This window comes from Oncorhynchus clarkii, chromosome 6 (assembly GCF_045791955.1).
Source record: "Oncorhynchus clarkii lewisi isolate Uvic-CL-2024 chromosome 6, UVic_Ocla_1.0, whole genome shotgun sequence".
NCBI lineage: Eukaryota > Metazoa > Chordata > Actinopteri > Salmoniformes > Salmonidae > Oncorhynchus > Oncorhynchus clarkii.
In genome coordinates this window covers 59,530,261-59,547,852 of record NC_092152.1, presented here as the reverse complement: position 1 = coordinate 59,547,852, position 17,592 = coordinate 59,530,261, and the positions used below count along the sequence as shown (strand labels likewise).

The 17,592-nt window shown below is 43.9% G+C and overlaps 1 protein-coding gene across 4 annotated transcripts in view; it reads right to left on the bottom strand.

Annotated features, from left to right (window-relative positions):
* LOC139411359 (phosphorylase b kinase regulatory subunit beta-like) overlaps positions 1 to 17,592 on the bottom strand; it is an 81,911-nt gene that overhangs the window by 19,807 nt on the left and 44,512 nt on the right. For all 4 annotated transcript variants that reach the window (XM_071157629.1, XM_071157630.1, XM_071157631.1 and 1 more), the window contains one exon: positions 944 to 999. In XM_071157629.1, coding sequence (XP_071013730.1) covers positions 944 to 999 — 56 coding nt within the window. The remainder of the gene's footprint in view (positions 1 to 943; positions 1,000 to 17,592) is intronic.

Sequence of the window (17,592 nt, the reverse complement as noted above, 5' to 3'; positions counted from 1 at the left end):
ACGGTTGGGTTGGGATTCTTCAGCTTGCAAGCCTCCCCCTTTCTACTCAAAACATAATTATGATCATTATGGCCAAACAGTTCTACTTTTGTTTCATCAGACCAGAGGACATTTCTCCCAAAAAATACGATCTTTGTCCCCATGTGCAGTTGCAAACCGTAGTCTGGCTTTTTTATGGCGGTTTTGGAGTAGTGGCTTCTTCCTTGCTGAGAGGCCTTTCAGGTTATGTCGATATAGAACTCGTTTTACTGTGGATATAGATACTTTTGTACCTGTTTCCTCAAGCATCTTCACAAGGTCATTTGCTGTTGTTCTGGGATTGATTTGCACTCTTCGCACCAAAGTACGGTCATCTCTATGGTGGTATGATGGCTGCGTGGTCCCATGGTGTTTATACTTGCGTACTATTGTTTGTACAGATGAACGTGGTACCTTCAGGTGTTTGGAAATTACTCCCAAGGATGAACCAGACTTGTGAGGTCCTGGCTGATTTATTTTGATTTTCCCATGATGTCAAGCAGAGGCATTAAGTTTGAAGGTAGGCCTTGAAATACATCCACAGGTACACCTCCAATTGACCCAAATTATGTCAATTAGCCTATCAGAAGCTTCTAAAGCCATGACATAATTTTCTGGAATTTTCCAAGCTGTTGAAAAGGCACAGTCAACTTAGTGTATGTATACTTCTGACCCCCTGGAATTGTGATATAGTGAATTATAAGTAAAATAATCTGTCTGTAAACAAATGTTGAAAAAATGACTTGTGTCATTCACAAATAGATGTCCTAACCGACTTGCCAAAACTATAGTTTGGTTGAAAAACAAGTTTTAATGACTCCAACCTAAGTGTATGTAAACTTCCGACTTCAACTGTACTATTCTCTAATCTCAGAGACACATAGCTACCACCCACAGTTTTCTATTTATCTTTCCCATCACATACCTCTGGCTCTCAGCAATCAGGGCCACATGGACCACCGTGTCATTATCAATGGGACCCTGGAACACAGAGAGAAAGAGATAGGAAAGGTGAACATACTCAACTGCAGGGGAAAATACAAATTCAGTTAATAGTATATAATAAAATCACAATAATATACTGAATTGTTATCTCTGGTATAATACATTGCAGTGAAAATTGCTCCGCTTGTAAAGTAAAGCTGTGAATAGGAGATAAGGTGTTTTGAGCGAATAAAAGAGTGATGAGAGGAGGGAGAGAGGTGAACCACGAAACATACCTCACCGTACCCTGTCATTACAGAAGTTTGAACAGTGGTAATCTTTAGAGTGGTTATAAACTACTGATTTTGTAGTAGTTGGGTTGGCCATATTAAATCAGGAGTATCAGTGACCACAGTATTCTGGATAGTAGCTCATATTTCTGGATAACCTGTGTGTTACATGCACCTTTGATATCCCGTTCCCGGGTATCCCTGTATCTGTGAATAAACAGAATATTCCTAATTGAAGTTTGTATGGTTGAAATGGAATAGTAACTGAACTCTGGACACTGACTGTAGGCCTATAAACTCTCACATGTACAGTAACATTATAACTACTGCAGAATTATGCATTTCTTGCAGTAAAATGCTGGTGTCTCGGGAACAGGAGTGGAGAAATATGATCTCTTTCTTTCATCATCTCTTGAGAAAATGTGAATGGGTGCGTATTGTGTTATCTTTGACACTTATGCAAGCAGACTGTTTTAACCACATACCGTAAAATATGCGCCCAAGATGAAGTGAAGTCTTATTAGAAACGTGTTTCATTGTTTTCTCAGCTTTTCATTTACTTCATTAAAACGGGTTAAACTGATGACAATGGCCATTTTGCACAGGACCAATCTTTCCACTGTTTTGAGTTATTGCATTTTCTCCAGGTCCCTAAACCAAATAGAGAACTTTACCGGTGTTAGCTAGATTAGTGCATGCATTCTACATTACTCTGGTGAGCACAACTTTATTTACTCTTCTAGGGCAACAAGTTACGACAGAAGAAAATCTGCCTATATCTAATTATAGTTGACAAACAAATGTCCTACCAAATGTCGGAAATGATAAGCAGAAGCAGTATAAATTAGGGGTCAATAAATTATGCTAGAATTATCATGGGGAATGGAACTGCGCAGGTGGCCTACTTTTTGAAGTGATTTGTTTGATAATCAGATGAAAACATCATCACACTGCGTAGACTGAGAAAAACACCAGTAAACAAAATAATATGTTTACATGCCACAGTATCCCGTCTAAGATCAGCATATTCCAGGCATCTTACCCTGGTTTAACATAACCGGGATACAAGCTTTTTTGGGTTAATGTAAACGGGATATGATGTTTATATGCGTGAACTCAAAAGCAGAATACTGGAGTATCCTGAACAATAACAAGATACTGGTGTGTGCATGAAACAGTGTCACAGATGCGTCGGAGAAGCAGTGCCTCTGCTTCAGAAGTAAGTTACATGAATAAACCTCACAACTATGGCATAAGGTGAAAGGATTGCATATGATACAACTGCCTGTCATACACCTGTGAATCTTTCAAGGAATCATCTTTCAGGATAGAATGACGTTGATCTAATGATCATGCTTACTTTCTCTTCTATTTGCCGCAATTGCATTTCCGCCTCAGCTCCGCTGAGTCCCGGGAGATGTATTCAGAGATAAGTGATTTGTAAACAGAGTGAATCATATCACTTGAGTTAAATGATTAAAATCCCTGAGCCATTAGAATAGAACATCTTGTGATTCACAGGAGGGGGCTGTTCATCAGAGGCAACGCTCCTTTAGATGACCCGGCGGGAAGCCTGACGCAGGCAGAGAAGAGAAGGCTGGAAGCCATTTTGTTTGGGCGGAAAGAGCAGGCTTTTCTCAACACCCTCGTTATCATTAATCAGAGGAATCCGGGGGGGGGGGGGGGGGGGGGGGGTAAAAGAGGTTCACAGATATCTCTGCTGATTAATTGTGAGCAGCGGCTTCTAAAACACGGCAATGGAAATCGTATCTCATTAGCATTCTGCTCCAAAACACAAAATAACCATTTGAAGAGAGAAAGAAGTAAAGAAAGAAAAAAAGAAATGAAGATGGAAATAAAAAACCAGAGGGAAAAAAATGCTAGATCACCTGTACTCCACACAGAGACGCGTGCAAAGCTCTCCCTCGCCCTCCATTTGGTAAATCCGACCACAACTCTATCCTCCTGATTCCTGCTTACAAGCAGAAATTAAAGCATGAAGCACCAGTGACTCGGTCTATAAAAAAAGTGGTTAGATGAAGCAGACGCTAAACTACAGGACTGTTTTGCTATCACAGACTGGAACATGTTCCGGGATTCCTCCAATGACATTGAGGAGTACACCACATCAGTCACTGGCTTTATCAATAAGTGCATCGAGAACGTCGTCCCCACAGTGAATGTACGTACATACCCCAACCAGAAGCCATGGATTACAGGCAACATTCACACTGAGCTAAAGGGTAGAGCTGCCGCTTTCAAGGTGCGGGACTCTAACCCGGAAGCTTACAAGAAATCCTGCTATGCCCTGCGACAAACCATCAAACAGGAAAAGCGTCAATACAGGGATGAGATTAAATCATACTACACCGACGCGCATCGGATGTGGCAGGGCTTGCAAACTTTTACAGACTACAAAGTGAAGCACAGCCACGAGCTGCCCAGTGACACGAGCCTACCAAACGAGCTAAATCACTTCTGTGCTCGCTTTGAGTCAAGCAACACTAAGGCATGCACGTGAACATCAGCTGTTCCGGACGACTGTGTGATCACTCTCGCAGTAGCCGACGTGAGTAAGACCTTTAAACAGGTCGACATACACAAGGCTGCGGGGCCAGACGGATTACCAGGACGTGTGCCCGGGCATGTGCTGACCAACTGGCAGGTGTCTTCAATGACATTTTCAACATGTCCCTGATTGATACCAACATGTTTCAAGCAGACCACCATAGTCCCTGTGCCCAAGAACACAAAGGCAACCTGCCTAAATGACTACAGACCCGTAGCACTCACGTCCGTAGCCATGAAGTGCTTTGAAAGGCTGGTAATGGCTCACATCAACACCATTATCCCACTCCAATTTGCATACCGCCCAAACAGATCCACAGATGATGCAATCTCTATTGCACTCCACACTGCCCTTTCCCACCTGGACAAAAGGAACACCTATGCGAGAATGCTATTCATTGACTACAGCTCAGCGTTCACACCATAGTACCCACAAAGCTCATCACTAAGCTAAGGAACCTGGGACTAAACACCTCCCTCTGCAACTGGATCCTGGACTTCCTGACGGGCCGCCCCCAGGTGGTTTGGGTAGGTAGCAACACATCTGCCACGCTGATCGTCAACACTGGAGTTCCCCAGGGGTGCGTGCTCAGTCCCCTCCTGTACTCACTGTTCACCCACGACTGCATGGCCAGGCACGACTCCAACGCCATCATTAAGTTGCAGACGACACAACAGTGGTAGGCCTGATCACCGACAACGATGAGACAGCCTATAGAGAGGTCAGAGACCTGGCCGGGTGTTGCCAAAATATCAACCTATCCCTCAACGTAACCAAGACAAAGGAGATGATTGTGGACTACAGAAAAGGGAGCACCGACCACGCCCCTATTCTCATCGACGGGGCTGTAGTGGAGCAGGTTGAGAGCTTCAAGTTCCTTGGTGTCCACATCAACAATAAACTACAATGGTCCAAACACCAAGACAGTCGTGAAGAGGGCACGACAAAGCCTATTCCCCCTCAGGAAACTAGAAAGATTTGTCATGGGTCCCGAGATCCTCAAAAGGTTCTACAGCTGCAGCATCGAGAGCATCCTGACCGGTTGCATCACTGCCTGGTACGGCAGTTGCTCGGCCTCCGACCGCAGGGCACTTCAGAGGGTAGTGCGTAAGGCCCAGTACATCACTGGGGCAAAGCTGCCTGCCATCCAGGACTACACCAGGCGGTGTCAAAGGAAGGCCCTAATTGTCAAAGATCCCAGCCACCCCAGTCATAGACTGTTCTCTCTACTACCGCATGGCAAGCAGTACCGGAATGCCAAGTCTAGGACAAAAAGGCTTCTCAACAATTTTTACCCCCAAGCCATAAGACTCCTAAACAAGTAACCAAATGGTTACTGGGACTACACTTTAACTATACATTCGTGTACATACTACCTTAATTGGCCCGACCAGCCAGTGCTCCTGCACATTGGCTAACCAGGCTATCTGCACCGTGTCCCACCACCCACCAACCCCTCTTTTTACGCTACTGCTACTCTCTGTTCATCATATATGCATAGTCACTTTAACCGTACATACTACCTCAATAAGCCTGACTAACCAGTGTCTGTATATAGCCTTGCTGCTGTTATTTTCAAATGTCTTTTTACTGTTGTTTTATTTCTTTACCCCCCCCCCCCCACACACCTTTTTTTTGCACTATTGGTTACTGTAAGGTACCTGTTGTATTCGGCGCACGTGACAAACTTTGATTTGGTTTGAAATAATGCAGGAAATATCTTCTCTCTCTCCAGCCCACCACTATACTTCCCTGGCGGGTAATTAGGTTAAAAGCAACGCTTCAATAGGACAGCAGAATGTACTGGAACTTCTTAAAAGGTATTGTAGAGATCTCGTTATGTCTTAGGAACAAACAAAACACTGGATAAGACAGGTCAAGCTTCAATTAGCGCCTCATGTTCCTGCCTGCTGGCACCTGGCACTGGGCCCTAGGTCCTGGGCCAGGGTCCCCCCAGCTCCCGGGGTAACTGGGGCCATAGCAGATGGAGGAACAACACACTGAGGACACTACAGCCAGGAAACACTGACCAAGCGTTCTCTCATAATGCCACCTCAATGCTCAGTAAATGTGTGAACAGACATACTGTATAAACACAAACAAAACACTTAACATTTTGACTGGGGTTAGAGGAAGACGTGTATTGTTTGCAGAGGAAGAGATAGATGGAGAGTTTCTTTTTTCCGTATTTGTTTTCTTTTAGAGTAATGATGGTCTTATTTAATAGTGCAGTATATACCCAAGGCTCTACTGTCTGAAGGAGAGTTGAAATATTTACTTCGTCAGACACATTCTCCATATGCTGCTACTAAAGTAATAACATCAATACATTGAGAGAAACATCAGTCAGAAATATCGCACTAATTGGAATAAACGCTCTTTTACAACTTGTCTAGCTACTCCTCTCGCATATCAGGCTGATGAAAAGAATGAGTACAATAAATTGCTCCTGAAGAAGAAAAAAAAAAGAAACACCTGCAAGTAGACCTCCTCCAATTTAGGTAGGCAATTTGCATCAACAGTAGCTTGTGTCTCAGCATGAGAAATGTGCATCTCAACTAGTAGAAGCCCAATTGCAAAACAAGCTTATTCAGGAGTGCCACTTCCAGACTGCAAATATAAATGAGTTTAATCTCTGCTTCATTTGAGATTTTCACAAATTAAAAGCATTGAAATGTGACACAGTGGTGCTGATGGAGGGAGAAGGCCCCTTCAGACTTCTCACACTGCACGCTTGGTACCGACACGTGTCCTCTGCATACAGATTGCGTTTCACACACTGGAACTTTCCAAGCATCTGGAAAGCACCTTAGTTCTCAGAGGCATAATCCTGCTTTGCTCACAAATTGTAAGTAACTAAAATATACATATTAGAGGTCGGCCGATTAATCGGAATGGCCGATTAATTAGGGCCAATTTCAAGTTTTCATAACAATCGGAAATCGGTATTTTTGGACACCGATTTGGCCGATTTTTAAAATATTTTTTTCTTTACGCCTTTATTTAATCTGTATTTAACTAGGCAAGTCATTTAAGAACACATTCTTATTTTCAATGGCGGCCTAGGAACGGTGGGTTAACTGCGTTGTTCAGGGGCAGAACGACAGATTTTTACCTTGTCAGCTCGGGGATTCAATCTTGCAACCTTACAGTTAACTAGTCCAACGCTCTAACCACTTGCCTCTCATTGCACTCTACGAGGAGCCTGCCTGTTACGCGAATGCAGTAAGCCAAGGGAAGTTGCTAGCTAGCATTAAACTTATCTTATAATAAACAATCAATCAATCAATCATAATCACCAGTTAACTACACATGGTTGATGATATTACTAGTTTATCTGGCGTGTCCTGCGTTGCATATAATCGATGCGGTGCGTATTCGCGAAAAAGGACTGTCCTTGCTCCAATGTGTACCTAACCATAAACATCAATGCCTTTCTTAAAATCAATACACAGAAGTATATATTTTTAAACCTGTATATTTAGCTAAAAGAAATCCAGGATAGCAGGCAATGTTAATCAGGTGAAATTGTGTCACTTCTCTTGCGTTCATTGCACGCAGAGTCAGGGTATAATTATGACATAACATTGAAGGTTGTGCAATAACAGGAATATTTAGATTTATGGATGCCACCCGTTAGATAAAATATGGAACGGTTCCGTATTTCACTGAAAGAATAAACGTCTTGTTTTCGAGATGATAGTTTCCGGATTCAACCATATTAATGACCAAAGGCTCATATTTCTGTGTGTTATTATGTTATAATTAAGTCTATGATTTTATAGAGCAGTCTGACTGAGCGGTGGTAGGCACCAGCAGGCTCGTAAGCATTCATTCAAACAGCACTTTCGTGGGTTTTGCCAGCAGCTCTTTGCTGTGCTTCAAGCATTGCGCTGTTTATGATTTCAAGCCCATCAACTCCCGAGATTAGGCTGGTGTAACCGATGTGAAATGGCTAGCTAGTTAGCGGGGTGCGCGCTAATAGCGTTTCAAACGTCACTCGCTCCGAGACTTGGAGTAGTTATTCCCCTTGCTCTGCATGGGTAATGCTGCTTCGAGGATGGCTGTTGTCAATGTGTTCCTGGTTCGAGCCCAGGTAGGGGCGAGGAGAGGGACGGAAGCTATACACGGGCAATACTAAAGTGCCTATAAGGACATCCAATAGTCAAAGGTTAATGAAATACAAATGGTATAGAGAGAAATAGTCCTATAATATCTACAACCTAAAACTTCTTACCTGGGAATATTGAAGACTCATGTTAAAAGGAAACACCAGCTTTCATATGTTCTCATGTTCTGAGCAAGGAACTTAAACGTTAGCTTTCTTACATGGCACATATTGCACTTTTACTTTCTTCTCCAACACTTTGTTTTTGCATTATTTAAACCAAATTGAACATGTTTCATAATTTATTTGAGGCTAAATTGATTTTATTGATGTATTATATTAAGTTAAAATAAGTGTTCATTCAGTATTGTTGTAATTGTCATTATTACAAATACATGAAAAAAAATATATACGATTAAAAACAAAACAAAAGTCAGATTAATCGATATCGGCTTTTTCTGGTCCTCCAATAATCGGTATCGACGTTGTAGACCTATCTCCTCAAAGAAATTGAACTATGAATGTACCCCAATACATGGTTCAATAGCCTGAAAAAAACACTACTTCAAAAGAATAGTCACTATGTAAATTATGACTAAGACTGAATCATTTCACAGAGGAAAACTGTCAATCTAAAAAAATATATGAAGTAATTGCAATGTTAGGAGATTTCACATATCTTAGACGCAAAACCAATGTACAAAAACAGGAACTTAAACATGTGTTACATGGGTTTTGTATAATTCCACCCAGTAGATTTGAAAGTAGCGCTCACGAGCCAAAATGGGTCCCTGAAAATGTTTTGCAATAAACTGTGTACAATACCATCCATTTATGTTATGTCCTGCAATTCGTAAAATATGTTACACATTTCTAAGTGCTTAAGATCCAGTTCAATCTCTTTAAATACCATAGTATGAAAAAGCATAAAAATGTATATTGTATATGGTAGGAAACCGCCAGGAGTCCGATGGGGGGACATTTTGTTTTTAACACATAGTAGCCTGTATTTCCATCTTTTGTAGCTCCTTTGATAGAGCACGGTGCTTGTAACACCAGGGTATTGGGTTTGATTCCCATACGTATAATGTAAGCACGCATGACTAAGTCACTTTGGATAAAAGCATATGCTAAATGGCATATATTATACTACAGTTTCTGTCCTTTTCTGACACAGCTTGTGAAGACAACAATCCCTCCCAGTCCCATCCCTCTTCTTCCCATCCCTCCTCTCCCAGTCCCATCCTTCCCATCCAAGTCCCATCCCTCAAATCCCAGTCCCATCCCTCATATCCCAGTCCCATCCCTCATATCCCAGTCCCATCCCTCATATCCCAGTCCCATCCCTCATATCCCAGTCCCATCCCTCATATCCCAGTCCCATCCCTCCCATCCCAGTCCCATCCCTCATATCCCAGTCCCATCCCTCATATCCCAGTCCCGTCCCTTCCCTCACCGTCCCATCCCACCCCTCCTATCCCAGTCCCATCCCTCCTATCCCAGTCCCATCCCCCTCCTCTCAATATGTCTTCAGTGATTCAGTGCTAGACCCTGCTGAGCCCTTCTGTCCACTGACCCAAGCTAACCAGCTCAAGGTTGCACAGCCCGACAGGGACTGGCCATGGGCCTTCACAGCATCACTGAGTGATTTCCTCATATGACCTGCAACTCAGTGACATCTTTTGAAATTGTTGCATGTTGTGTTAATATTTTTTGTTCAGTGTACATAGACACAATCCTATACATACACATGAACGTTCCCATGAGCGTGCACACAATAGAGACACACCAAATAAAATGCACTCTGTTGTTGCTCGCCATTTTTACGAGCACGTTTAGATCAAAGGGGTTATGACCTGAATGTACATACATGTATACTAAACTTGCATCACTGTACGTGTGTTACTGGTGGGTTGTTTAAAATAAGCTTGACAAGGCACTAAGACAACGCTATCTCATAAGCTATCGGCAGTGACGTGCCACACATTGTAAGTGCGCAGACAGCCAAGCAGGAGCCACGTTTTTGATTGTACTTTCTCAAGGTTGGCATTTAAAAGCACACTTTATTTCCTTGCATTTAACATTTCCAGGTAGCATGACAAAGGCTGACTTAATGAACTTGGTTTGGGATATGAATGCAACAGTGGCGGTACCGACACCATCACATCACAGAAATTGAAAAGGTGGGGATTGGATTCTTTGCCATGTAATTATGGAGGGATCCTTTGCTGAGAATTTGATACGCATCGGCCTCTCTCTCTCTCTCTCTCTCTCTCTCTCTCTCTCTCTCTCTCTCTCTCTCTCTCTCTCTCTCTCTCTCTCTCTCTCTCTCTCTCTCTCTCTCTCTCTCTCTCTCTCTCTCTCTCTCTCTCTCTCTCTCTCTCTCTCTCTCTCTCTCTCTCTCTCTCTCTCTCTCTCTCTCCCTCTCCCTCTCCCTCTCCCTCTCCCTCTCCCTCTCTCTCTCTCTCTGGGCATGCTGCAGATATATTAGGTTTAGTCCACAATCCTTATGACAAAAAAAAATAAAATCAATTTATATTAAGCTGAGCCCTATGAAAGCCTCCTTGAGCCTGGGCTTGTCAAACCTGGTGTATTTGATGTAATTCCCATTGAGATTCTGCTAGGGAGACTGGGAGAGATAGGCAGACCCGATTACCAAAGACTATGAACTGTTCTGTATGGGTGCTGCAGCTGCGTCACCCAGGGAGCGGACACACCAGCCCAGACACTCCTGAACATGCACTTGCCATGAAAATGCCGTCGTCTCTCCCCAATACAATAAAGCCCTCTAAGCTGACAGCGCCAGCCCACATTCAAGTACCGTTTTGCCATTATGGATTACAGTCCTATTAAAATGGGGATGGAAAACGAGACTGACAAGTCACCTACGTGGCAGTAATTGTCATAATAATGTCAAAGCCCTTTTCCCTTTTCCAGCTCGCCACCCACAAGCCGTTTTCTTGTTTGTTTTTAATGCACCGAGCCTGGTGTGCAGTAACATTGGCATGGCAACTGCAGCAGCACGAGCGAGTTAGGAGACCCATATGACTGTGCCATTTAAACGGGGTCTGCTCTGGCACATGTGACTGACCTGGCTCTAACCCCAGCACAGTGCTCATCATGACAGATAATTGATATGCCCAGACAGGGATGATGACACACAACTGTTGTTTTTACCCAAATAGAGACCTTTCTGATAAAGGGCACTGGGAGAGGGGGAGAGCACACGATGGGCCACATTCAGCGAGACTCACAAAGAGAATCACATTCAGCAGCATGGAACCCCATGATAAAAGATCAAACTGTGTTTGCCTGGCGAGGAGGTGGTCAACTTTGTAGATGCTTGCCTTTGGAAAGACAATGAAAGCCAAATTGGAAGTTATCCTGCTCACAGCTCACTATCCATTAGTGGGCTCCCGAGTGCTTGAGACGTATCACAACCGGCCCATAGGATGGCGCACAATTGTCCCAGCATCGTCTGGGTTTGGCCGGTGTAGGCCGTCTTTGTAAATAAGAATTTGTTCCAAACCGATTCGCCTAGCTAAATATTTTTTTTTTTAATGATGGCCAATAAGCCAGACAGGGAGCTGGGAAAAACCACTGGGCCAAATGTATAAAAAGACATTAATGCTGCTTTGATTTGGGACCGGGGCCTTGTAAAATTGCTAAAGCAGACGCTGTGATCAACTTTTGAAGTCACGTTAAGTGAGAGATGGCCTACTCGCTGCAGGTTCAGGTCACCGGCAATCTCTCCTGGGCTCTTGCTGTCAGAGGGGAGCCCAACCTTGTTCTACTGTGCTGTCAGAGGGGGGCCCAGCCCTGCTGTACTGAGCTGTCAGAGGGGGGTCCAGCCCTGCTCTACTGTGCTGTCAGAGGGGGGTCCAGCTCTGCTCTACTGTGCTGTCAGAGGGGGGTCCAGCCCTGCTCTACTGTGCTGTCAGAGGGGGGTCCAGCCCTGCTCTACTGTGCTGTCAGAGGGGGGTCCAGCCCTGCTCTACTGTGCTGTCAGAGGGGGGGTCCAGCCCTGCTCTACTGTGCTGTCAGAGGGGGGTCCAGCCCTGTCCTACTGTGCTGTCAGAGGGGAGCCCAGCTCTGCTCTGCTGTGCTGTCAGAGGGGAGCCCAGCTCTTCTCTACTGTGCTGTCAGCGTGCCATTTGGCAGCCCTGTCCTGCTAATGAACATTATTTATCTTTGGATGCAAGGGAAAAAATAACATCCATCTGTTCACAACCATTCAGTATGTCACATCAAAACAGGGAAGAAACATTGTCTGGATAATGCATATAAAATGGTGTCCTCAGAACAGCCTAATCTATGGCAAATTGAAATCCCTCTAAGGTTTGTTCTACTATGTTAAAACATGCAAATGTAGTCCCTGTGCCCAAGAACACTAAGGTAACCTGCCTAAATGACTAACAACAAGTAGCACTCACGTCTGTAGACATGAAATGCTTTGAAAGGCTGGTCATGGCTCACATCAACACCATTATCCCAGAAACCCTAGACCCACTCCAATTTGCATACCGCTCCAACATATCCACAGATGATGCAATCTCTATTGCACTCCACACTGCCCTTTCCCACCTGGACAAAAGGAACACCTATGTGAGAATGAATTAATTGACTACAGCTCAGCGTTCAACACCATAGTGCTCTCAAAGCTCATCACTAAGCTAAGAACCCTGGGACTAAACACCTCCCTCTGCAACTGGATCCTGGACTTCCTGATGGGTTGCCCCCAGGTGGTAAGGGTAGGTAGCAACACATCCGCCACGCTGATCCTCAACACGTGGACCCCTCAGGGGTGCGTGCTCAGTCCCCTCCTGTACTCCCTGTTCACTCATGACTGCACGGCCAGGCACAACTCAAACACCCTCATTAAATTTGCCGATGACACAAGTGGTAGGCCTGATCATCGACAACGATGAGACAGCATAGAGAGAGGAGGTCAGAGACCTGACCGTGTGATGCGAGGACAACAACCTCTCCCTCAACGTGACCAAGACAAAGGACATGATTGTGTACTAGAGGAAAAGGAGGACCGAGCATGGCCCCATTCTCATCGACGGGGCTGTAGCGGAGCAGGTTGAGAGTTAAGTTCCTTGGCGTCCACATCACCAACAAACTAACATGGTCCAAACACACCAAGACAGTCGTGAAGAGGGCATGACAAAACTTATTCCCCCTCAGGAGACTGAAAAGATTTGGCATGGGTCCTCAGATCCTCAAAAGGCTTTACAGCTGCATCATCAAGAGCATCCTGGCTGCATTACTACGTGGTATGGCAATTGCTCGGCCTCGCCTCCAACCGCAAGGCACTACAGAGGGTAGTGCGTACGGCCCATTACATCACCGGGGCCAAGCTTCCTGCCATCCAGGACCACTATACCAGGCGGTCAGAGGAAGACCCTAAAAATTGTCAAAGACTCCAGCCACCCTAGTCATAGACTGTTCTCTCTGCTACCGCATGGCAAGCGGTACCGGAGCCCCAAGTCTAGGTCTAAGAGGCTTCTAAACAGCTTTTACCCCCAAGTCATAAGACTCCTGAACAGCTAATCAAATGGCTACCCAGACTATTTGCATAAAAACATTGTTGGTTAAGGGCTTGTAAGTAAGCATTTCACAGTAAGGTCTACTACACCTGTTGTATTCGGCGCATGTGACAAATACAATTTGAATACATTTTCCTTTGTTCAACAATGGATCTGAGAAGCTTTTCCCTTCATATGGTGACACAAAACAAACCTGTAGCATGGAACCCAGAATGCAGGAAAGGTATGAGCAAGGGGTTTAGAGTTTGACTTTCAAAAGCCTGGAAAGTTGGAAAAAGACATTCTGGGTTACTGTCGGGACTGTAAAATTAATTCCCCAACTTCATTGTGCATTTAGTAGAGACACTAAAATCGACAACCTCAAATGCCTACCATGTTGCGCCTCTCTTTCTCTGAAGGGGCTTATTTGTGCCTCATACCGTGATGGCCAATTGAAGCCCTCTCACCTTCAGACCTTATCACAGATGCAGGGCTGAGTGACAGCGCTGTGCTTTGGACATTTTCCATTAACCTTGTTCTGTGGCTCACAGAATCACTCAGTTAAAGAGAGAGCTGTTTCTGTTATGGGGACTAGAGCTATACGGAATTAGCTGCCAGAGAGCAACTGTACAGTAAACGCATCCGATACTGTGACTAGGTGTGTGTGTGATGAGTATGTGTACGCATGTAGAAAAGAGAGCGAAAGAAAAGAGAAATGACTTGTATTTATCTGCTCATTTCATTGGTGGTGGATGAGGCGAGTTCCCCCACAAAGTAAAGCCCTTTGAGGTTACATAAAACTCCAATGAATTATTATGTGTTTGAATGCGTCTTTGCGTGTATTTGTGTTCATATGTGTCCTTCTTTGACTCAGTATTACGGTAGTGAAAATGTGTGTCTGATTAGCTAATCTGGTGTATACTTGTGTATTACGTGCATTGTGTATTACGTGTTTGCTGGGCTTTGATGGTGTGTGTGTGTTTGTGGGTGGGTGTATATTTTAAGGCATAGGGTTTAATGATATCTCCTCTCTGGCTTTTGTTCTGTGTTTATTTGGAGAGTGTTTCCTGAAACTCCCTGGGGTGTCTTTGATCTGACTCAACCTCTGAGCCGAGCCAACGCGTCGCTTCTCATGTGGAACAAACCACAGTCAAGGAGCATTCATTTCACATTCTCCTCTTTTACGCTACTGCTACTCTCTGCTTATCATATATGCATAGTCACTTTAACCATACCTACACACACGTACATACTACCTCAATTAGCCCGACTAACCGGTGAATGTAAATAGCCTCGCTACTGTTATAGCCTCGCTACTGTACATTATATAGCCTCGCTACTGTTATAGCCTCGCTACTGTTATAGCCTCGCTACTGTTATAGCCTCGCTATTGTACATTATATAGCCTCGCTACTGTACAGTATATAGCCTCGCTACTGTACTGTTATAGCCTCACTACTGTACAGTATATAGCCTCGCTACTGTACTGTTAAAGCCTCACTACTGTACTGTTATAGCCTCACTACTGTACTGTTATAGCCTCACTACTGTACTGTTATAGCCTCGCTACTGTACATTATATAGCCTCGCTACTGTACAGTATATAGCCTTGCTACTGTGCTGTTATAGCCTCACTACTGTACTGTTATAGCCTCACTACTGTACTGTTATAGCCTCACTACTGTACTGTTATAGCTTCGCTACTGTACAGTATATAGCCTCGCTACTGTACTGTTATAGCCTCGCTACTGTACTGTTATAGCCTCGCTACTGTACTGTTATAGCCTCGCTACTGTACAGTATATAGCCTCGCTACTGTACTGTTATAGCCTCACTACTGTACTGTTATAGCCTCACTACTGTACTGTTATAGCCTCGCTACTGTACTGTTATAGCCTCGCTACTGTACTGTTATAGCCTCGCTACTGTACTGTTATAGCCTCGCTACTGTACTGTTATAGCCTCGCTACTGTACAGTATATAGCCTCGCTACTGTACTGTTATAGCCTCACTACTGTACTGTTATAGCCTCACTACTGTACTGTTATAGCCTCACTACTGTACTGTTATAGCCTCGCTACTGTACAGTATATAGCCTCGCTACTGTACAGTATATAGCCTCGCTACTGTACAGTATATAGCCTCGCTACTGTACTGTTATAGCTTCACTACTTTACTGTTATAGCCTCACTACTGTACTGTTATAGCCTCACTACTGTACTGTTATAGCCTCACTACTGTACTGTTATAGCCTCACTACTGTACTGTTATAGCCTCACTACTGTACTGTTATAGCCTCACTACTGTACTGTTATAGCCTCACTACTGTACTGTTATAGCCTCACTACTGTTGTTTTTTATTTATTTATTTACTTATCTATTGTTCACCTAATACCTATTTTTTACTTAAAAATTGCACTGTTGGTTAGGGCCTGTAAGTAAGCATTTCACCTGTTGTATTCGGCGCACGTGACAAATAAACTTTGATTTGATTTAATGGTTTCTAAATACTAAACTACCCAGATACACACACACACACACACACACAAACACACACAGATCTGTGTCTAATGCTTACTGGGCCTGACATTCTGGGAAGTGCATAAAATATATACACTACCAAAAATAATGTACTATTTGTATTGCTTAATAACAATTTAACACACAGTATACGGGCTCTGGGAATTTCATGACGTTTCAATTCAGAGCTGCTGAGCATACAAAATTGCACTATATTCTTCGTAATATGTAGAGCACTAACGTTACATAAATAAGACGTGTACTATGTGAATCCCATTCTCTCGTGAATTATCTAGAAGTTCTCAGGGCATCACCTAGATGTGTTACCACATTACACATGTAATGCATAGCATCGGGCTTGCTGACCAGTCCAATCTAAATGTAACCACACTCGTCATTCTAATGTAGCGTTAATGTGTGTTATTCTATTCGCAGCACAGCAGAATCTAGCTGCACTGCCCTCTTCCATTCGGGAACAGTTTAGCAGGTCCAGTCTAATGTATCATGGAATGGTCTTATGTAGAGTGTGCCTGTAAGTGCATTGCAGACATGATGATGCAAAGTAGATCAGAGAAATGGGAACACAAATCAACCATAGATTCCATGTGAAAGTGCAGCGCGCCCACGCACGCAGGCACCGCCCCCACAGACCAAAGGGTTAGTGATGTAAAGGCAACGAGACAGCCGCTCCACGCGCTTGTGTACATTACGCAATCCCCTCCCATCGTGCCCTCTCCCCCGTTCCACCGAGAAAGGCTTGAGACGGTACTGTCGGGCCAACCGCTCCAGGGTGAGCTGCTTAGCTGAGCATTTGCATCATGAATAAAACAACAAACCTGCTTTTCCACTGAGGTGAGATAGACTGTAGATTCCTGCAGGAGGAAAGGTACACTGAAGATAAATTATGTAGACTCCTGATCTCTCTCCCTCCCATTGATTTTTACCTCTCGTTTGAGCCTTGAGCATTTCAACACAGGTTTGGAATAACACATCAAAGTTTGTCCTAGAAAATCCGAACATGACATCCGAATCAATGATATATAGAATGACGCAGACTCATGTATACACGCAGAGGGGGTATAGTAGTCTGCAGTAGTTCCCTTATAGCAGGATAATTATTTAAGCAAGGTCTGAGGAGGTGTGGTATATGGCCGATATACCATGGCTAAGGGCTGTCTTTACGCATGACGCAACGCCTGGATACAGCCCTTAGCCGTGGTATATTGGCCTTGATATATCACACCTCCTCAGACCTTGCTTAAATAATTCTCCTACTATAAGGGAACTACTGCAGACTACTATACCCCCTCTGCGTGTATACATACATGAGTCTGCGTCATTCTATATATCATTGATTCGGATGTCATGTTCTGATTTATAAATTATAAATTGATCGCCAACATCATTAGAACAGTAAACAAGTTATTTTGATTCATACCCTTGCTATATTGTCTACACATGGCTGGAATGCTGTTTCAGCCAATCAGCATCCAGGACGCAAACTACACGGTTTCTAAAGTGAATTATAGCAGAGAGGAAGAGGCGAAGCGAGAGGCTTTAATCCGCCCAAACTCTGTCCACATTAAGCAGATCATTAGTTATTAAGCAAGTGAGGAGTTTTTGAATGGGGGG